At 47.7% G+C, this 22,309-nt stretch overlaps 2 protein-coding genes across 2 annotated transcripts; one reads left to right on the top strand and one right to left on the bottom strand.

Moving 5' to 3' along the window:
- Positions 1-10,646: 10,646 nt before the first annotated feature.
- LOC124659823 (embryonic protein DC-8-like) lies at positions 10,647-12,028 on the bottom strand. The gene is made up of 2 exons (XM_047197630.1): positions 11,175-12,028; positions 10,647-11,082 (listed from the first exon to the last, which is right to left on the bottom strand). Exons 1-2 carry the CDS (start codon positions 12,026-12,028, stop codon positions 10,647-10,649), a joined length of 1,290 nt encoding a protein of 429 aa, XP_047053586.1.
- Positions 12,029-17,205: 5,177 nt separating this feature from the next.
- LOC124667033 (mitochondrial import receptor subunit TOM40-1-like) lies at positions 17,206-20,622 on the top strand. The gene is made up of 11 exons (XM_047204366.1): positions 17,206-17,315; positions 17,403-17,484; positions 17,590-17,689; positions 17,772-17,867; positions 17,957-18,007; positions 18,143-18,208; positions 18,961-19,062; positions 19,474-19,542; positions 19,623-19,706; positions 20,073-20,168; positions 20,397-20,622. Exons 1-11 carry the CDS (start codon positions 17,264-17,266, stop codon positions 20,448-20,450), a joined length of 852 nt encoding a protein of 283 aa, XP_047060322.1. The 5' UTR covers positions 17,206-17,263; the 3' UTR covers positions 20,451-20,622.
- The last annotated feature ends 1,687 nt before the right edge of the window (positions 20,623-22,309 follow it).

Below are 22,309 nucleotides of genomic sequence, written 5' to 3'. Positions count from 1 at the left end.
TACATTTTGCTCCTCTAGCAATATATTGCATAAGTCCTGCCAATACAAAGTGATAGGTAGGAACCAAAATCAGAAAATAATGCACATGTAAAGACTTATGACCTGACATAGCACCTGAAGATAGCCACTCTGAAATAGAGTCAGCCAATACAGCCAGGCATGACTCAAATATTGGTGTTGAAGAGAGCAAGAAATTACACTTTACAGAGCTTATGAGCACAAAAACAGCAAACGTTGCAAGCAGAAGCAAAACGGGGGATATTTGTCCAGCTGAATTCGCATCGATATTCTTCTCACACAAAGGAATCAAAGTACATGGTCACAGAAGCTAGAAAGAAGCACAAGAGCAAAATGAAGAGCATCCTTAAGTGTGGTGTGAACCTCAGATCCCCATCCAAAACCACCACTGCTGCAATCTGCGGCCAAATAGAAAAAAATTACAAACAGGTACCATGTCGTCGTTGCGGACATCGGCCAGGAACACTACCATGGCCCACCTCGAACATCTCCTTGGGCCACCTCGTCAGCGACTCTTACTCCTTGACTGGCAAGGCTTCAGCCGCAGGGGCGTCCTCCACTCCTCCTTTGTCTTCATCGTCACAGGGAAGAGGGAACGGGCGAGGAAGAAGCAGCGCCGAGTGCTTCTGGAGCGTGCGTCGGTGACGCAGGGGCTGGCAGCCAGAAGAGCGAACAGTGCCCTAGGCCAAGGCAGCACGGGCGGATTGGCCGGGAAACACGCTGGTCGGACAGCACGGGCCGTCGGCTCGGACAGCGCCGCGAGCCTGACCGGCCGAGCAAGTGGATACGAAGAACGGCGATGATAGAAACCGGCGAGAATTCGTAGGTAGAGAGCAGACCGACGAAACAAAAGGTGGCCGGCGGCTACGGGGAGCTCGGACGGGGGGTGCTCGGGGCAGCCCAATCGGCTAGCTGGGGAACATGGGGGTTGGTCAGAGAGGACGCGGAGGAGTTTTTTTTTTTTCCTTTTTAGACATAGAGGAGATAATGTGTGCAGAAGAGAGAGGAAGATACGCAGAGGGAGAAGACTCCAGAACTGACACGTGTCAAGAGGCAAAACTGTAACGACGCAGAACGTGGAAATTAAGCACCGCTTTGACCACGAAACGGAACGAACCCACCACGTGCGACGTTCACACGCAAGGCGGTAGAAAGGAAACCGGAGGACCGGAGCTTAAGGAGACGCGTCGATATCTGGTTGGAGGAAATTGTGACGTGAACAGTACATACCCAAAATTTTATGGTTTTAGCAAAAGGGGTCAGCTTTAATATAGGTAATAATGTTTCCAGTGACTTTATCAGCAGTATCTGTGTGGCATGCTCTAGGCGAACTATTAGGACTTTAGAAAAATCTTTGTAATTGATTTGATTTTCTCTACGATCCAAAAATTTGTTCTTGATTATGTATGTTTTGTGTCGCCAGAATACTGCAGACAGCAACAAACCGTAATATATTGAGTTGTGTTTACAGCCAATTTTGCCTGCCACAGCCTGCAAGTGTGCAATCCTTGCGATGCCTTCATTCTATACGCAATTCACATAACGGCTTGATTTAGGAGCGGCACGCCTATCAAGTTAGTTTATATGTATTTTTAACCAAAAAAATCAACCAAGCAAACCATATGAATGTTTCGCTTTTTTATCTTAAGAATAAAATCCCAAATGTAAGTTGGTCTATAATGTTCTATCATTGCTTTTTGAAATATGATTTTGTATACAGAAATGATATGTCGGCATACTTTTCTTGATAATTTCTATCAGATATGTAGCTATCTTGTTAGCTTTTCTTAAATCAAATTTGCTTTGTGATAATATGAGAGAGTGTCATTTGTTATTATTGCAACAAGTACTGAAACTATTAGATTAACTTATACATATCCGGAAGACTTTTCCCACTGCTAAAGAAATACCCATCTGAATTGCATGTTAAATGTTCATGGTAATTCCCAAGTATTGATGTCTTGGATGCTTTAGCTGTTCTTATTTCACATGTAATAGGACGAGGTAGTTCAAATTAATGCATGTAACAGGTCAAAGAGACTGATCTGTTTGTATGCTTGTAAAACGGTGACAGAACTTGCATAATATGGCCATTCACCATATTTCATTGTAGCATGAGCTGATTAGCGATGACAAGTGCTGCGAGTAAATGGTTGACCAGTCTCGCTTAGTTTGGCAGAGTTATTTCTCTTTCTAGCCATCTCAGGCACCATATTTCAGTTCTTAAGATGCAATTCTAAACTGCAGATAAGCGGCTCATGATTATGTTGATTCTGAACTGCAGATCAAAGGCGGGGTTGTGGGCTAATTTCATGATAATGATTAGATCCAATTGCGGTTTCTGATCCTCCTACTGTTGGGCTAAGATAGTGGTTCAATCTTCCAAACTCATTCCTCATAACTCCAACATTAATCTTGATACAGCGAGGCTTCCTCTGGGCCGGGCGCAAGGAGGCCCATGGTGGCAACTGCCACGTCAACTGGGGCCGGGTTTGTCGTCCCATCGACCGTGGCGGCCTCGGCGTCCTAAACCTAGACAAGGCTGGCATCGCTCTTCGCCTCCGCTGGCTTTGGTTCAGTCGAACTGACCCAAGCAGAGCCTGGCAGGGCCTTGACCTGCAATTCTCGGCCGTGGAACGCGCGCTGTTCTTCGCCTCGACGACCATGGTCCTCGGTGACGGGCGCACGGCGCTTTTCTGGGAAGACCGCTGGCTAGGCGGGCGCTCCATCAGCGAGATTGCTCCCCACCTGTACGCGTGCATCCCCAAACGCAGACGCCGCATCAGGACGATCGCGGATGGCATGCGTGACCACTCCTGGGCGCGCGACATCCACGGCTCGATTGGGATCCCAGAGATTGGCGAGTACCTCCTGCTTTGGCGACAGCTTGAGCCCGTGGTACTGTCCAACCAGGCCGATACCCTCACCTGGAAGTGGAGCGACTCCGGAACCTACTCCGCCAAGTCCTGCTACAGCGCCATGTTCCAGGGATCAACCCACTGCGGCGCCTGGAAGCTCACCTGGCGCACTTGGGCCCCTCAGCGCGTCAAGTTTTTCCATTGGCTGGCTAACCTGGACCGATGCTGGACGGCCGCACGCCTACAACGCCGGGGACTCCAACACCACCCGCGCTGCCTCCTTTGTGACCAGGAGTTGGAGTCCATGCAGCACCTCATGACAGGATGCTGCTTCTCCCAGCAGGTTTGGTTCGAGGTCTTGGCCTGGCTGCGCGCCACCTGCAACCCCCCAGAACGCGATGACGACCTCCAGACTTGGTGGCACGGGGCACGTCGGGCTTCCCCTACCCTCAGCCACAAAGGCCTTGCCTCCATTACCCTTCTCATCCCATGGATGCTCTGGAAGCACCGCAACGATTGCGTGTTCAATGGAGCTCAACCCTCCATTAGCACCGTCGTCAACAACATCAAGGAGGAGGCCGCTTTGTGGGCAAGGGCTGGAGCGCAGGGGCTACGCCTGATCCTTCCTCAGACCTGGGATGTACACTAGTTTTCTTCCTTTCTTTGTTCCTTCCGTGTTGTATCGCCTCTTTTGGGGCATGTAACCGCAAACCTTCTCCCTATCCAATGAAATGAAACGCAAAGGCTTTTTGCGTTTTCTCGAAAAAACATTAATCTTGATTGATGAGTGAACTGTATGTTTGAGATGAGGCTGTATTAGATTCTATGGATCCATATTTGCATCAAAAAACTATACACCTTATATCTAGAAAGGAGGGGGTATATTAATATTCCAGGATACATTCACTCGACTACAAGTGCATACATGAATGTTTGAATCCTTTTCGTGAAAAAACGGATTTGCGTCAAAGATGTAGCTGATCCTCTTATCGCTGGTGAATGTTTACTGATGCATAAAGTTTGGTAGAAGATTAGAAAAAGCCAATGTACATGACCAAGACACTTCTTGATTGAAGAAGATAGCTTGCAAAGATTACGACTAAGGTTCTAGCTAGGAGGTGACAATTAGTACAATTATTGGATCATCTTTTATGATGTTGTACTGTGCTTAGCTATATGTGTGTAGTACTGAAGTGGAAAGAGTCAAGTGAAACGAAGATTGCTTGTAATGCATGAATATTTGTGAATGTACCAGTTAGATCGACTTTGTACTATACATTGGTCTTCTTAGTTGAGTACAATGGAATGCTTGGAATTGTGTAGAGAAAATATTACATGATATATGTATTAAACGATAATGAAATATGTATTAATAGATAATATAGGATGGCCGCTGAATTTAGACCTAAAATTCAAAGACTATTTCTTCTTTCATTAGGAACAACATCCATAGGGAGTTAAACATTTAGAGTTAGGTCTTAGCTAACAATATTGAACAGCAACATTCAGACAGATGCCTCTGTTGTGAGCTCTTCTTGCAAAATAGTTTTAGCATGCAATGTATTAACTTGGTAGTTACAGTGCAATGTAGACCTCGCGTGATGGCTTTCCTAGAAAAAAAACCTTAAGATATGTTTTGGCAATTTAGGATGATATATTTTATTTAGTGCTTTTCTTATGTTAATTTTTTGCATGATGACTTTATGCTTCAGATATCCAATGATGCAAAGAGGATTGCAAGGAAAATGGCGAGGTTTTCTCTTACTTTTGTGAGGATTTTTTTATATAGTAAGTGTATTTAAATTTTGCTGAGATCAAATATGCTTGAAACAGAAGATGTTTAGTTCAATTCAAACACGTCGCACATACTAAACCTTGTTTTATTTCTCGAAGTATATGTTTAGTGACTAGGTCTTGACTTACACATAATATTATGCGTGTGCTTAAAACTTGACAATTACGTTTGATATGTACAATAATTCTAAGATTACATATTTGACATGATTGGTGTAGAACCATCAGAGCATTTATAACCATGTACAACACATTTGCAATTATCTATTATCTTAACCAAAGATGGTTAACGTGGTGGGAAATCGCTAGATTGTACACTATAGAACTGATAGTAAAAGAGACAAAAAAACACATGCTATTGGTCAAGGGTTAGGAGGTGAGATAAAAATGTCGGCGTATAACGTTGGGTCCAAACTACAAATCATGGTGCTTGTGGCGAGCATCAAAATGAAATCACCTCTCTTCATATCTTGTTTTCCCGTGGCAACGCACGGGCATTTGTACTAGTGTACTATATATTGTGGCCTTTGGCCCCCTGGTAATACAACAAGCATATTGCCCTAATATGGTATCAGAGCTAAAATTGGTCATCCTCCTCCTCTAGTCCGTACGACCGTCCTTGAAGCTTGTTCCGGCCGTCTCGCCGTACCTCCGGCCATCGCCGGCTGCTCCCCGGCCGCCTCCGGTCCTCTTCCCCCGGCCCTCTCCTCTTCCCTGGCCAGATCGCCTCTCCCCGGCCCCGTCCCGCTCGTCCCGCTGCCTACTGGTCGCTGCGGCCTCCTCTGCTATCGGCCGCCGCCAGTCCGCCGCCGGCCCGCCGTCGGTCGCCCTCCCGGCCGCTCGTCCTGCCCCCGGCCTCCTCCCGCCAGCCTCGTCGCGTCGTCTTTCTCGATCGGGAGAATCGGCCCGATCTAATCTGGTCGGTTTCGTCTCGTCTAAAAAAACGAAAAAAAAGAGCTATGTCTTCCTCGGGCTATGTTGCGATCCCTCGCTGGCCGGTGATCTTTGATGGCGCGAATTACCCTGATTTCGCTGCCTTTATGCGCGTCCACATGCGCGGTCTACGTCTTTGGGGTGTGCTTTCTGGCGAGGTCTCCTGTCCGTCGCGCCCTGTTGCTCCTACGGTGCCTGTTGCACCGCCACCTATTGCCCTTGCCCCTGATGCTACTCAGGCGGATAAGGATGCAGCCAAGAGTGCTGATGACACTGCTCTGGCTGATTATGACCGGAAGGTCCAGGACAACTCTGCTGTCGTTGCGACTTACCGGCTGGATCTGACTGAGTACACTTAGTGGATAGATGAGGATGCTCGTGCTGCTGTTGTTCTCACCTCCAGTGTTGTGCCTCAGTATGCTGCTGAGTTTATGGGTCTTCTCACCGCTGCTGCTCAGTGGGCTTTTCTTCGTCAGCGCTATCAGCCGTCTGGGGATGCTCTTTACCTGTCTGTGGTCCGCCAGGAGCATGCCCTTCAGCAGAGTGATTCTACTATTGATGAGTTCTACACTCAGAGTGCTGCTATTCGGCGTCAGCTTGATTCTCTCCGTACAGCTGTGTGTGCCACCTGTCCCTGCTGTCTGACTGTGCGCGCGGATTTGGAGTTTCAGCGCGTTTTTGAGTTCTTGTCGCGGCTCCGCAAGGAGTTTGAGCCGCGCCGTGCCCAGCTACTTGCCCATGGTCGTGTTCCGCTCTCTAAGGTACTTGCTGAGCTTCGTGCTGAGGAGACTCGTCTTCGTGGTGCTGGTCTTCTTGAGGTTCCCTCTGTTCTTGCTGTTCGTGGCCCTCCTGTGCCGTCTGCTCGTGGACCTCCTATGCCGCCGGCTTCGTTGCGGTCTCCGGCACAACCGATATTCCCTACTCCTCCATTCCAGGGTCAGCGTCAGCCCCAGCAGCCTCGTGGTTCGACATCACTTCCTTGCACCTACTGTGGCAGGACTGGCCACACTATCTCTACTTGCTGGCAGAGGGATCCCAGCTTACGTTCGCCGCAAGCATACTCGTCGTCGGACCGGTTCTTCAGGATCTTCTGCTGTTGCGCTATCCGATCGGGACATTATTCGTGGTCTTCGTGGTCCGCTCGCTGGTACGGGCTCTTCCTCGACGGGTATCGCTAGTTCTGTGCCTGGCTCTTCTGGCACCGCGCGACCACCACCTTCCACACAGTCAGGTATGTCATCCCCGTGGTATCTGGATTCTGGAGCTTCTTTTCATATGACCCCTGCGTCTTCTATTCTTTCTGCTCTTCGCTCTCTTGTTTCTCCTGTTCGTGTTATCACGGCTGATGGTACCTCTCTTCCTGTTTCCAGTCGAGGCACCCTTTCTACTTCCTCTTTCTTTGTTCCTGATGTTTCTCATGTTCCTTGTCTTAAGATGAACCTGTTTTCTGCTAGTCAGCTGACTGATTCTGGTTGTCGCATCATTCTTGACGCTGATTCTTGTGCTGTTCAGGATCGCCGCACACAGGACCTGGTTGGAGCTGGCCCTCGCAGCCTTGAGTCCCCGGGGCTCTGGGAGTTAGACTGGCTTCGCGTTCCTTCTGCTGACACTTCATCTGCCAGTTCTCCTGCGGTTGATGCGTCTGTCACTGGATCTTTTCAGCAATGGCATCATCGGCTGGGTCACCTCTGTGGCTCCCGTTTATCGTCATTAGTTCGTAGTGGTCTTCTGGGATCTGTCTCAGGAGATGTGTCTTTGCATTCGTGTCAGGTTTGTAGGTTAGGCAAATAGATTCAGCTTCCCTATCCTACTAGTGCGTCTGTATCTCAGCGACCTTTTAATTTAGTTCATACGGATGTTTGGGGTCCGGCTCCCTTTCCTTCGAAAGGGGGTCATCGATACTATATTTTGTTTATTGATGATTTTTCGCGGGGTTTCTTATGCACTCTCGCAGTGAGGTGCTTTCTATTTATCAGCGTTTTGTAGCCATGGTTCGTACTCAGTATTCCACGCCTATTCGTGTGTTTCCTGCTGATTCTGCCGGAGAGTATATCTCCCAGCACCTGCGTGGTGTTCTTGCTGAGCAGGGCACTCTTGCCCAGTTCTCGTGTCCGGCGCCCATGCTCAAAATGGTGTCGCCGAGCGTAAGCATCGTCATATTCTTGAGACTACCCGTGCTATGATGATTGCTTCCTCTCTTCCGCCGCATTTCTGGGCTGAGGCTGTCGCTACGTTGACTTACCTCATTAACATTCAGCCTTCTGTTGCCCTTCAAGATGGCATTCCTCTTGAGCGTCTTTCTGGTAGCTCTCCAGATTACTCGACTGTTCGCTTATTTGGTTGCGTTTGCTATGTTCTTCTCCCTCCTCGCGAACGCACCAAACTGACCGCTCAGTCTGTTGAGTGTCTTTTTCTCGGATACAGTGATGAGCATAAGGGCTATCGTTGTTGGGACCCTGTTGGTCGGCGGATGCGCATCTCTCGTGATGTCACGTTTGATGAGACGCGTCCCTTTTATCCTCGCCCCACCTCGGGTACTTACCCGGTGGATGATATCTCTTTTCTTCTTTTTTCGGATGCACCCCCTGTTGTCCCTCCTCCCCCCTCCTACTTCTGATGCGCCCCCTTCGGCGCCATCCTCTCGTTCGTCTAGTCCACCTAGTACTCCTCGTTCTCCGGCTTCGGATCCTTCCGATGTTGTCCCTTCTTCCTCTTCTTCTGATGACTTGTCTTCTGCAGATGAGCTTCCTCCTTCACGGCCCGTTCGTCAGCGTCGTGCTCCAGTTCGTTACTCTCCTAGTCAGTATGGTCTCTCTGTCGTTTCCGAGCCGACTTCTTATCGGGATGTCGAGCGTCATCCTGAATGGCAGCTTGTCATGGCTGAGGAGATCGCTGCGCTTGAGCGCACTGGCACTTGGGATCTTGTTTCTCCCCTTTCGGTGTTCGTCCCATCACGTGTAAGTGGGTCTATAAAATTAAGACTCGCTCTGATGGATCTCTTGAGCGCTATAAATCGCGTCTTGTGGCTCGTGGTTTTCAGCAGGAGCACGGCCGTGACTATGATGATACTTTTGCCCCTGTGGCTCATATGACTACTGTGCGTACCCTTCTTGTTGTTGCTTCTGTTCGCCGCTGGTCTGTCTCCCAGCTTGATGTTCAGAATGCTTTTCTTAATGGCGAGTTGAGTGAGGAGGTTTACATGCAGCCTCCTCCTGGGTATTCTGTTCCCGATGGGATTGTTTGTCGTCTTCGACGTTCTCTCTATGGTCTCAAACAGGGCCCTCGTGTCTGGTTTGAGCGCTTCGCCTCTATGGTGACTGCTACTGGTTTCTCTCCTAGTCTTCATGATCCAGCACTTTTTGTTCACACTTCTCCTCGTGGACGTACTCTTCTTCTTCTCTATGTTGATGATATGATCATTACTGGTGATGATCCTGAGTATATTGCCTTCGTCAAGGCTCGTCTTCGCGATCAGTTTCTTATGACTGATCTTGGTCCTCTTCGCCATTTTCTTGGCATTGAGGTTTCCTCCACTTCTGATGGCTTTTCTATCTTTCAGGAAAAGTACATTCATGATCTTCTTGCTCGTGCTGCTCTTGGGGATGAGCGCACGGTTGATACTCCTATGGAGCTTAATGTTAAGCTTCGTCCTATTGATGGTGATTCTCTTCCTGATCCCACCCGTTATCGCCATCTTGTTGGGAGTCTTGTTTATCTTGTTGTCACTCGTCCTGATATTTCTTATCTTGTTCATATTCTGAGTCAGTTTGTCTCGGCTCCTACCACTGTTCACTATAGGCATCTCCTCCGTGTTCTTCGTTACCTTCGTGGCACGATCACTCGTCGCCTTTTATTTCCTCGTTCCAGCTCTCTCCAGCTCCAGTGCTACTCGCATGCTACGTGTGCGAGTGATCCTACGGATCGTCGTTCACTTTCTGCTTACTGTGTGTTTCTTGGTGGTTCTCTTGTTGCTTGAAAGACGAAGAAACAGGTCGCAGTTTCTCGTTCGAGTGTTGAGGCTGAGTTACGAGCTATGGCTTTGTTGATTGCTGAGGTGACCTAGTTACGGTGGTTGCTTGCAGATTTTGGGGTCTCTGTTACGACACTCAACTCCACTTTGGTCTGACAGTACAGGTGCTATCAGTATTGCATGTGATCCGGTCAAGCATGAGCTGACCAAGCATATTGGTGTTGATGTTTTTTACACATGTGCTCAGGTGCAGGATGATGTTGTTGCGGTTCATTATGTGCCTTCAGATTTGCAGTTGGCGGATTTCTTTACGAAGGCACAGACTCGAGCGCAGCATGATTTTTTACTCTCCAAACTCACTGTTGTGGATCCACCATGAGTTTGAGGGGGTGTTAGATATATATATCTGTATATTGTAGTTTCCCCATGTGTTAGGGGGCTTTCTGCATATGTGCACCTATACATGTACTATATATTGTCTTTGCCCCCTGGTAATACAACAAGCATATTGCCCTAACAGCAGCAACATCGTTTCGTTCATAAATATGCACTTCTATTTTTCCAGATTTTTTTAGAACTATGATGTTCAAATGTAAGTGCACATGTAAGTTTATAGAGGAAAAATAGCATCAACATCGTTCATAAATATGCACTTCTATTTTTTCAGATTTCTTTAGAAACTATGATGTTCAAATGTTTGAAATAAAGAGCTACTCTCATGCGTCACTGGATTCGTCTTGGAATGTAGTATAAACTTAATGTCATGTATGCTGTTATTTTTCTATAAAGTCGGTTAAATTTAAAAAAACGAATTTGGACAAAAGCTAGTTATACAATAGTGTCAACGTGCTTCCCAAATTTCTGCTCATATTTCGGACGTATAATTTGAAGGGCAGACGCGTTATCGAGTGGCCACAGCAGTATGTCGAACGAAGTTGCCCAGCATAATTTATTCCTTCGTAACAGAAGTACTGGGAAATTTACAGGACGCACGCACGTTCTCAGCTAACAGATGGAATGACGCGCGACACGGCACACAAAGTATGGCACGAGACGCTCACTTCTTCTCCCTCTCAGGCGTCCTTCCGCGCGGCGCGCCTCGCCGGCGCCCACCCGGTGCCCTCCTCGCCCATCAAGCCGACGTCGTTGAACATCTGCCCTGTCATCTGATCCGCCGCCTTCACGCGCAGCATCACGTCCTCCTCCTCGTCGTCGGCTCTCAGCGCCGCCTTCAAGCCCATGCCCGTGCCCTCCTCGCCCATCTTCCCCACGTCGTTGAACCCCGTCCCGGTCATCTGGTCCGCCGCCTTCACGCGCGTCATCACGTCGTCCTCGTCGTGTGCATCACCCTTCCCCGCGGCCGTCGGCATTCCCTTCGTGCCACCGCCGCCGCCGCGCGCCTCGGCCAGCTTCTGCTCGATCACGTCCGTCGGCATCGTCATCTTCTCCTTAAACGCCTGCGTCAACCCCTGCGCCGCCCCGAAGATGTTCCCTGTTGCCGACTTCGACCTACAAATTCAATGGAATCATACTACGTTAATTCAGCTTATTTTGTTGAAGGCTTCGCATCTTGAACCACGATGCCCTGCCGACTCAATTACCTCTCCTCTTCCGACGGCTGGTGCGTGCGCCGCTGCTCCTCCTGGGCCTTCTCCGCCGCACGACGCCGCACCTCCTGGCCCTGCTGCCACGCTGACTCGTTCGTCTCGCCCTTCCTTTCCTTGGCGTCGCCGGCGAGCGCTTGCCGGGCGTTCTCCTTCTTGTCCACCATGTACTCCTTGGCTTGCTCTGCCGTCTCCCACGCCGCGTCCTTCGCGCCCATCGCCTTGTCAGTCACCATCTCCGCAGCGCCACTCGCCTTGTCAGCCGCTGTGTCCTTCGTTTCCTTCGCCTTCTCCGCGACGGCCTCCGCCGTCTCCTTCGTCTTCTCCGCCGCCGCATCCTTCGTCTCCATGGTCTTCCTAGCGGCGGCCTCCGCCGTCTCCTTTGTCTTGTCCACCGCCGCGTCCTTGGTCTGCGCTGCGGCGTCCGCCATCTCCTTCGCCCTCTCGGCCGCCGCATCCTTGGTCTCCTTCGCCTTCTCAGCCGCCGCGTCCTTGGTCTCCGCGGCCTTCCTCTTGGCGGCCTCCGTCATATCGCTCGCGCTCTCCTTCCCTTCCTCGGCCTTCTGGGAAGCGTAGCCGCCGTACTCTCCGAGTTTCTCCCCAGCGGTGTCCGTTGCGCCGGCTGAGTGGCTGTCGTAGGCCGTGGGTGTGTCCCGGGCGCTGCCGGAGAAGGTGTCGCGGACGGCGCCCAGCAGGGAGCGCGCGCTCTCCTGCACGCTGCCGAAGATGCCGGTCCGCCGTCCAGGGCTGCTGGGCTCGTGCATGTCCCGCCTGGCGGCGGCGAGCTCATCGGCTGCCTTCTGCGCCGCGGACTGCGCGCGCTCCTCGCGGCGACTCTGCTCGGACGCCATGGCTGCCTGGCTAGGTGATCTTGATGGTGTTGTAGTGCTGGTGGTGGTGCGTGGCAGTGAGAAGAAGATCGATGCTACGTTCGGTCAGAGGCTCGCTGTTTGTCTGTGCGACAGTGCGAGAGAGAAGCACCCGAGGACAGAGCTTAATACGGTGGCGAGCGGCGACTGGCGAGAGATATCTGGAAGGGCGCGGGCGTGAGAGCGGTGGCGGCCGGTGACCCGCGAGCGCCGCAGAGCCCGACGCGTGTGAGCGGAGCGGACACGTACGTGCGCACGGCAGCGTGGTGCTCTCGGTTGGATACATGCCGACATGTGCCGAATGGGATAAGCTCACGACTCAAACTCAGTTAAATTTTGTTTGGTAGAGTTTTTATGGGAGTAATTTCCACCAAATTTCAAATCCCCACCTATATTTTTAAAAACATGTTTTATACTAGAGTATCGAGCAAGTTTAATTTTCGCTTATCCTCACTTTACATAAATCTTATTGTATTTTTCTGAAACCCAATACCCACTAGGTAGTGGCTTGGAGTGGTTTGAGGGTATTTTTACTTGTCAGGGATTTAAACAACCTCAATACCTCAATCCCCCTCAGATTAGATGTAACAGAACAAGGCCCTAGTGAATTGGGGATGATGTTTTGTGGGGATTGGATGACGGCAGGGGATCACCCAATATCCCCACAAAAACTCTAGTACCAAACAAGACCTTAAGGGCAACCAACAACCCCCTTCCCACTCCGCCCTTTCATGTTGGTAGGTACAAGACTTCGAGACTCGCCTCGCGCGCACCGGGCTAAACCAAAGCCGCTCCCGCCGGCGCTACCGGTCGAAGATGGTGGAGGGTACGTGCCGGTCTCTGTAGAGAAGGTTGTAGTCTAGGTTTTCTTCCCGATGCGTAGTCTTGGAGTAGAGGGCCGAATCTTTTGGGTCAGATTTGGTTGTTCCTGGTTTGGGTGTTCTTCGCTGCTAATCTCCGGTGGTAGGAGATGGAGCATGTGGAGGAGTTTGAGCCAGGCATCTCCGCTAATAAGCCATGGTCAAGCTTTGTTGCTTTGCTGCTCTGCTATGGCGCGCATCATCTCTATCTACGACAGATGGAGCCACTCCGATCTCGGGTACGATGGTGGCCCGAGCTTTTTCTTCCTCCAGTACGTTGTGCCGATGCGGAGGATCTTTCCCAACCTTAGCAAGGGATCCACGGCTAGCGTGTCACCAAGTGACTTGTTCCCCTGAGGCACCGCAGGCACCCGAGCCTCGAGGTCTCGCAGATGTGGTGGAGAAGACAAAGGAGCTGATTGTGTTTCTACTTTTTTTCCTAGTATCTTTCTTGTAAAGTACTAGCCTTATTTATATCCCCCTGTCTCTTAGGGACTTTGTTGTAAATTTGTACCCACCGCTGGATTAATGAAGCTTCTAGGGCCTTCGTGCCCCTACCCGTTCAAAACAAAAACTCTGTTAAGGCCCCAATTTCATTAGACGGGAAACCCGTACGAATTTACACCATCTTAGATCTCACTAGAGGTGCCATCCATAAAATAAAAAAAGCTTTTATCCACGAGCTCAATATAATAGTTGGCGACCCCATATCAGTCATAAGGATTGAGTTCGAAGCTCGGCACTCTAGTTCACATCGGATTTCGTTTGCGGGGCCTTCTTGGCAAACACACATCCATTTTCCACCCCTTCATCTATCTCGATCCACCTCCACCACTCCGAATCGCCAAGGCAGCAACAACCTCCCCCTTGCTTGCCTCCCACCAGCCTACCTAGAATTGCCACCGTCGTTAATATATGCTACCATCAGCTCTGGTTCAGTCGGCAAATCCGGTGGTTCTGTATCCGCCGTGCTCCGAGGGGAGCAATCCGACGGGACTGCCCCCGCTGTATGGATGATTTTGTTTCTTGTCATTTCAACAAGCATGGTATTTTTACTGTGAAGTCAGCATATTATATAAAGTGGGAACACCAACATGGAAGAAAGATCACGAGATCTAATCTATTTGGGACCTCACGAACTTTGCCTATGTGGAAAACATTGTGGTCGATGAGGGTTCCTGCTAAGATCAAGATCAACTGTTGGTGTGCGCTAATGGGAGCTATCCCATGCATGGGTATCCTAGCTAATCGTCACATACTAACGTCCTCTCAGTGCCCTCTTTGCAAACTAGATTGCAAGAGTCTTGTGCATGCGCTTTGTTTCAATGTCCAAGAGTCAAGGAAGTTTGGTTCCATCTTGGCATGGAGAAGACAATCCTAGACGCATGCAATACGGAGCTTCATGGACCGTCGGTCATCTTTTTGTTGCAGCATGGTGTTGCTCTTCTGCTTCGAGAGGTTACAATGGTTGAGCTCATTTCAACTACGATCTGATACATCTGGTGGGAGCGGCATCAAGCAGCCCACGGCGAAATGGTGAGACAACTAGAAAGAAGAGCACATGCAATCTTGGCTCTTGTGATGAACTATACTAGATCAAGAAAGAAGAAAATAATGGAATCATTCGACATGACTGAGTTAAACCTAAAGAGGATTATGTTAAACTTAATGTTTTTTGCGAGAAATCCACCTATCTATTAATAATCATCAACAGTAGTACAAATAAACCAAAAAGTAAAGAAAATTACAAATTGGTATTCAGACCACCTAGCGACGACTACAAACACTAGCACGAGCCGAAGGCGCGCCGCTGTCCTCGCCCCTCCATCGCCGGAGTCAGGCAAAGCTTGTCGTAGTAGAGCTTGTTGTAGTAGACAGACGGGAAGTCGTCGTGCTAAGGTCCCAAAAGACCAGCGCACCAGAGCAGCAACCATCGCCAATGATGACAACCTTAGATCGGAAGAGACTGACATGAAACAACACCAACAAACACGAAAACCGACCGGATCCCAGGAGATCCGACGGGCACACAACTCCACACGTCCTCCGTCAGCGCTAGATGCACCACCGGAGCGAGGATAGGACGGGGAGGACCTTATTCTGATTTCAGGATGTAGCCACCGCCTCACCATCCCAAAAAAGAGACTAAAAAGTAAACTAAATTAAGAACGAAAACTCCCCGCCGGCGAGGAACCGTGGTCCGCCACATCTCCAAGGCCTCAAGGCCACCGGAGGGGGGGGGGGCGGACCGGCGGTATCGCCGGCGAGGAGGACCGAAACCCTAGATGAGTTTGTGACTTTTCCGCCGCCTCCTGGGTTGCGTACCAGTTCGTGACATCCGATATGTTAAACTTAATGTTGATGCTAGTTTTGATGCGGATAAAGGTCCAGGTGCAACAAGGATGATTCTTAGGGATGATCATGGTTTCTTTATTGCTGGTGGAAATTGCACCATTCCTTTTGTCCAAGACGCAACTACTGCTAAAGCTATGACGTTTAGAGATTGATTGATGGTGGTTGAAGCTATGGGTTGTTCGAGCCTGGTTATAAATTCAGATTGTGTTGAAGTTATTGATGTGATGAAAAATGGAGGCCAAGACATAGGGACCTGCAGCTGCTATCTACGAAGTTTGCTTGTTTCTTTGTAGAGAGTTTAATGATGTGATTTTTAAACATTGTCCTAGGGAGTCAAATTGCAAGTCCTAGCTAGAGAGACGGTGGATAATCCCAAAATATGGAAGGATGATCCACCTGAGTTTATCTATAATGTATTGCAAATGATGTATCAGTGTTTCCCAAATTAATATAAGGACGCGTCTAGGGAGCGGCTGCATGCCAGTTGGTCGTACTGAGCGGTCATTCCAAAATGAAAAGTGCTCACACAAACGGAAATATGTGTCCAGCTGTCAAAGAAATGGTAGGCTAGCTGAAATCACTTTATCGTTTTAAAAAAACTGTAACTTTTAAACCGTGCGACGAAATTACAATCCGTTTTCACTTTTAGAATCTGAGCGACGAGAGCTTCAAAACTAGACCACTTTCATATGTTTCGACGTAATTTTTTAACAAGCAATTTTGATTCTCGATAGAGCAACTTTTTTGTGCAGAAAAACAATTTTAGTGTGCGGCAAAGCAACTTTGGTGTGCAACGAAAACACTTGATTCACAACGATGGTAGGTCACAATAGCTGCAGCAACAACTCCTAATGTTGATCTGCAGGACACTAAAATTGCTCGGTCGAGTACCAAAGTTGCTCTGCAAGCACTAAAAATTGCTCGGTCGGGCGTCAAAGTTGCTCTGCATGGTTCAAAAACTGCGTCGTCGGGCACCAAAGTTACTCTGCAGGGCACTTAAGTTGCTTCGTCAAACATTGAAATTGCTCCGATGGATACCAAAATTGTTGTCGGGCATCAAAGTTGTGCCTTCGTGTACCAAGAAGTGTACATGTTCGTTGCACACCAAAGTTGCTTTGTCGCACACCAAAGTTATTTTGCTGCACAACAAAGTTGCTCTGTCGCGCATCAAAGTTACTTGTTAAAAAAAATCATCGAAACATATGAAAATGTGGTCTAGTTTCGAAACTCTCGTCATGGAGATTTTAGTAGTGAAAACGAATTGTAATTTCGTCGCACGGTTTAAAAGTTACAGTATTTTTTAAATGATGAGCTAGCCTACCATTTCTTTGACAGCTAGATGTAAATAACTGTCACCTCCTGTGTGTGCCAGGAACGTCCGGCCGGCACGCGCCCGCTCATAAGATTTCAGGTTAATATAATCCGCCGTCATGGCTTTTCCTAAAAAAAGCAATAATGTTTATTTTTGCAGCATAATACAACGTCCGAACTTTATTGGTATTCCACAATGTCTCTATATGCCACAGTACATATCCCGGTTAGAAAGGAAATAGCATCGGTAATCCAGTCCGTTTCCAATTCCAAGAATAGCCGAGGATTTGGTGCATCGACGTTTGTTTATACTTGAAGCACAAGATGGTAAAGCATAACGTGCGGTAGTCTGCCCCGGTGACACGAATCTCCAGGCAAATCTAGCCACCGCGCAGCAGCTGAAAACCCTCGCTAAAACCCCACCTCCCTCTTCTCTCCCCTGAAAGTCGACGGCGCAGCCAATACTCGCGAAACCTACCCAGCCACCCCCAAATCGACCCAGCACCGATTAATTCTCGCCGCCGCCGACTCCGCCTCCGCCATGGGCTCCTCCGTCAGCCGCGAGGATCCTCCTCCTCCCGCTCCAACTCCCGCCTACGCGCCACCTCCTACCTACGCCGCGGAGGTCCCACCGCCGTTCGCGCCCCCGGTGGGTGAGAAGCCGGCGGCGGAGGAGGAGAAGGTGGACTACATGAACCTCGGCGTGCCTCTCCCCTACGAAGAGATCACGCGCGAGGCCTACAGTAAGACCAATCCCCCCTCCCCATCCCCCTCCCCCTGTCGAATCGAATCGATTGCTAATGCCGCGATCTCCATGTCGTCTGTCACAGTGTCGCTAAAGCCCGACGTGTTCGAGGGATTCCGCTTCGACTTCACCAAGATGCTCGGCGAGTACTTCGCTCTGAGCCACAGGTACACTGCCCGCCCGATGCCTGCCGTTTATTCTCCTGTAAATCGGTAGCAAATCTGGATGTACTTTTTTTTTTACAATTCTGTTCTGTTGCATGGTTGTAACAGTGCGACCATGGGAAACATGGAGCTCCCTTCACGGGGCGACGATGTGATCAAGGTCCCCACCACAAGCTACGAGTTTGGTGCCAACTTTTTTGATCCCAAGGTAATACTCTATCAGGATAAAATTCTTGTCTTTTGTGTATCCTTTTATCTTTCTTCATATCTAACTGTGTTTCTCTCCTTAGATGATGCTCATCGGCAGGATGTCGCATGAAGGAAGGTTGAACGCCCGTGTCAAGTATGATCTCACGGACGATATTATCCTAAAATACAATGCCCAGGTGACTGATTTGGTTTAATATGAGCTTACTCCACTGGATGCCACAACTCCTTGAATATCTGAGCTAACCTATATTTTTTGTTTTGGCAGGTGACAAGCGAGCCTGGTTATTCCCAAGGCATGGGTAGTATTGATTATAAGGTCAGTCTCTCTTTTCAGCAATTACTTCCTGATTTTGCAAGTCATTGTTTACCTGTCTGATGTCATCTTTATTTACCTGTCTGAGGATCTGCATGATTTGTTAACTATATTTGCCTCATGTGTAAATAATTTCAGGGCAAAGATTTTAGATCCCAACTTCAGTTTGGGAACAATGAATTCTTTGGAGCCAACTACATCCAGGTATGTTTTGTAGATGATGCACCAATTTATCTGCATGTTCACACATTCAATAATGGAAGCGCTTCACTGCACTAGTATTGACCTTTTGTGACTGCAATTGGAAATATGTTTATGTTTTTAAACGAAATTCTAATGGAAGTAAGTATTATGTTAATTTTGTGCATTGATGCGTGCAGCTAAAGTCTAGCGCAATTTAATTATTCATTAAGGAAAACTATAATCCTTTTGACCATTCATATGCATGCAACTGATGCCCAATGCTGTAGCACAACTGTCATGCTGATAAATAAAAAGCAACAATTTTGACTGCAAGTAGCCAAGTACTATTCATTTGCGCCAGTATACTGTCATGCTTTCGGGGAGTTGATGCAGTAGATGCCTGCACTATTCATTTGCACCAGTATACAATGAGGACTTGTGGCATAAATCAATAGACCATAAAGATCTTACTTTTTTAGTCTGTTCAAAACTGCCTGTTAAAAGAAGCTCAGAATTCATATTAAACAGAAGAAACAAGCATGTAGCAAAGCCAAATGCAACCTAAGCAATCTGTACAGTAACTATGGAGCTATTATTCCAATCTTTAGTTAGGCAGTAACCAATGGACTACTTATATAGCGAAGACTGTTTTGCTCATGTTGTCTTCAGTTAAACATACAGCTGAAGAGTTTAGAGAGAGAAACAGAACTGAGCTATTTTGTTCTGTCATTTGATACTTAGATCATAAGTGAACAATTATTTGTGCATTTCAGAGTGTCACAAAGAATCTCTCCTTGGGAACTGAAGCTTTTTGGCTTGGACAACAAAGGAAATCAGGAGTTGGATTTGTTGCTAGATATGATACGAAGAATATGGTCAGTTTTTTTATCTTTTGAACTGTTCATAATTGTAATCCCATATAAAATACTCCAGTTAGGCATTTGGAAATTATTACTGTTCATCTACAAACCAGATCTATTATTATTATTATTATTTCAATGCCATTAGTAGGCTAAAACTGCATTTATAAAATTGTTTAAAAAATTGATCAGTTGTTTGCCTGCTGATATTATTGTCCTGCTGATCCTTTTGACCAGACTGAGATCTGCCATGTTACATTGTTACCCAACATTGTACTCAATAAATTGTCACAATATGTACTATAGAACTGATATTGATATTGCTTTATTGGCATTTTATGGTGGATGGTTGGATAGAGAACAAATTGAAGACTATATTATTTTTGCATTTGCTGTCTGATAGAGCCACGTCACTACTATCTTCAGGTTGCAACTGGACAAATTGCAAGCACTGGAGTGGTTTCACTGAGTTATGTTCAGAAAGTATCTGAAAAGGTTAAAATTCTGTCATAATAGCATTTTGATACCTTTTTCTGTCATTATCTTGTTTAATCGATAAGCTTTTCTTTGTGCAGGTTTCCCTTGCTACTGATTTCATGTACAATCATTTGTCAAAAGATGTAACAGCAAGTGTCGGTTATGATTATAACCTGAGACAGGTACGCCATATGCAGTTTGGTTTTGACATCTTTTTTTCCCATGTATTCGATTTTTTCATGTACAATCATATGAGAAAAGGTGCAGCAGCAAGTTTAGTTATGATTATTTCCTGAGACATGTATACCATTAGAGTTTTTCATGTTTGATAGGCGTTCATCACATCGGCATGTCATTTAGAATATTAATAAAATAACCACGTACAGCCGTTGCATAAATTGTTGCTCAACATTGCAGTTAACAAACGAAATATACATTCTAACTTCTCTTTTAAAATATTTTTCTGTTGAATTGTTTTCTGGTTTTCTTCATGTTTGAGTTAAATTTGAAAAGCTAAGTCCAATATGCATTGTTGCTCAACATTGCAGTGTCGTTTGAGGGGCAAGGTCGATACCAATGGCGTAGTTACTGCTCTTTTGGAGGAGAGGTTGGGCGGACCCCTCAATTTGGTTCTTTCAGCAGAGGTCAGCTTACATCGTCTCTTATGTTGTTCCATACAAGGACCTGTTATTGATATACCGTCTTCCCTTTTTGACACTTCCAATATGAATGAGGACCTGTTATGACGATATGCATATAGTGTATTAGGGTTATAAGATGCAACTTTCAGTACTAGTATTTCCTGATACACAAGTTTTGAGGAGGGTCACCTAGACATAACATGGCTGATTTTAATCTACATTCTTGTGCAGCTTGATCACTGGAAGAAGGATTACAAATTCGGGTTTGGCATGACCATCGGATAGTCAGATAGCTAGAGTGACTTAAGGGAGGGAGAGAGAGAGAGGCATGTACTATTATAGCAGTTGGCATTTGTCGATAAGGATGGAGACGTTTGAAGATTTGCTTTCATTTTGTTTTCTGTTATTGATTTGGCTGCTGTGCCCTTTGGCCAACTGAAGGCGCCTTCTCACTGTACCACCGGGCTCGTCACTTTTGATACGCCTTGTCATTAGGTTAAATTTGGCTATGCGCTTGAGTTGTGCTGAGACAGAACCTGAATATATTCTTACAACCCAAATTCTTCCGGGCGGGTGCGTGCCAGACGGACGCTGCGGGCGCACACGCCTACTCGCTTCGTCTCCAACCTCACCCCGAGTCCCCGACCCGCTTTTTCTCCCCAAATCGCGCCGAGCCACTGCCCTACGCCACCCACAGCAACGTCCGGCGATCCACCACACCGCGGTACCGGAATCCCATGAGGAAGCTGCTGCTCGTCGCTCCGCCCGCGACCCCTTCGTCGCCCGATCCAGATCAACAACGAGGTCCCTTACTGCTCGCTGGTGCGGCTCGCCCCTCTCGTTGCAGCTCCGAGATGAGCGCTGTCGCGCCTCCCAGCAGCCCGCACGCTTCCCAGACGAGCAGTGTCGCGGCTTCCGGCAGCCCCGACATGCGCCGCCGAGCCTCTCCGAGAGCCACGGCGAGGTGCGACCTCGAGGCCGGCGGTTGCTGGTTCTTATACAGGAGGCAGTGTGGTGTGCGGTCGGGGAGTCTAATCCGCTGCATCTAGCTCCGTGCTCTGCATCTCAGTCTTACTAATTCATTTGGTTGGTCGTGTTGTAATTTTGCTTGTTCTCTGAACCGTAGTGTATTGCTAATTATTCTCTGTTAATTCATGACAAGTACGTAATAGTATATGGTCGTGTTGTATTTTGCTTAATTGCAGATATTTTTTGCTTAATTGCACATATTAATTGCTTAATTCTATTAATTAGTTGCCTTACTCAATTAGTCACTTAATAAGAGTTGCTCAATTATGTTAGTTTGTTGCTTAAAAATAATCCCAATAATGTATTTTTACGCTACTGCGAAAACCCCTATTCCCTCGGCGAATTGCGAAGTTGCCTATAATCCCAATAATGTATTTTTTAGAGAGGATTTCGGTGGGAGAGAGTCGAGAAAGAGATACCAAAGACGGTAGCCCGTGTTAACTTCCGAACCCGACGGAACATCTTGCAAACTCGACGGAGCAACTTTGTTGTCCAACAGAGCAACTTCGAAATTCGATGGAGCAACTTTGCTGATCAGCAGAGCAACTTTAAAATCCGATAGAGCAACTTTGGAACCCGTCGGGGCAACTTTGCTACCTAGCAGAGAAACTTCGAAACCTAACAGAGCAACTTTATTGTCCAGCAGAGCAACTTTGAAATCCCACAAAGCAACTTTGAAATCCGACGGAACAACATTGCTTCTTAGCAGAGCAATTTTGGAATCCAATGGAGCAACTTTGGAACCGACGAAACAACTCTGCAGCCCAACGAAGTAACTTCGAAACTCGACGGAGCAACTTTGATGCCAGACAGAGCAACTTAGCGGGTTTCCTCCGCCACCCAAACCGTCTCCTCCGCCCAAATCGATCTGGGAGCTCCGAGCTTGAGCCGCGCATGGTTGGGATCGCCATGGATGACAGGATGAGCCGCACCCAGGCTTGTTTCTGCGAGAGAGGGGATATGGCCGGGATTGTAATGATTTTTTATTTATCATATTAGTTGCTTAATTGCACATATTAGTTGCTTAACTGCACATGTTAGTTGTTTAATCTATTTATTTTGTTGCCTTGCTCAACTACATTTAAAAAGAGTTGCTCAAATATGTTAGTTTGTTT

The sequence above is a fragment of the Lolium rigidum genome, chromosome 6 (genome assembly GCF_022539505.1).
Source record: "Lolium rigidum isolate FL_2022 chromosome 6, APGP_CSIRO_Lrig_0.1, whole genome shotgun sequence".
NCBI classification, from domain to species: Eukaryota; Viridiplantae; Streptophyta; class Magnoliopsida; order Poales; family Poaceae; genus Lolium; species Lolium rigidum.
This window is presented reverse-complemented; position numbering and strand designations above follow the sequence as displayed.

What these genes read in the sequence shown, in the direction of transcription:
- LOC124659823 (XM_047197630.1), bottom strand. Translation starts at nt 12,028, where the DNA reads ATGGCGTCCGAGCAGAGTCGCCGCGAGGAGCGCGCGCAGTCCGCGGCG. An exon ending in CAGCCGTCGGAAGAGGAGAG is followed by an intron (nt 11,083 to 11,174) that starts GTAATTGAGTCG and finishes TTGAATTTGTAG; the next exon opens with GTCGAAGTCGGCAACAGGGA.
- LOC124667033 (XM_047204366.1), top strand. Translation starts at nt 17,264, where the DNA reads ATGAACCTCGGCGTGCCTCTCCCCTACGAAGAGATCACGCGCGAGGCC. An exon ending in TCCTAAAATACAATGCCCAG is followed by an intron (nt 17,868 to 17,956) that starts GTGACTGATTTG and finishes TTGTTTTGGCAG; the next exon opens with GTGACAAGCGAGCCTGGTTA. An exon ending in TTGGAGCCAACTACATCCAG is followed by an intron (nt 18,209 to 18,960) that starts GTATGTTTTGTA and finishes TGTGCATTTCAG; the next exon opens with AGTGTCACAAAGAATCTCTC.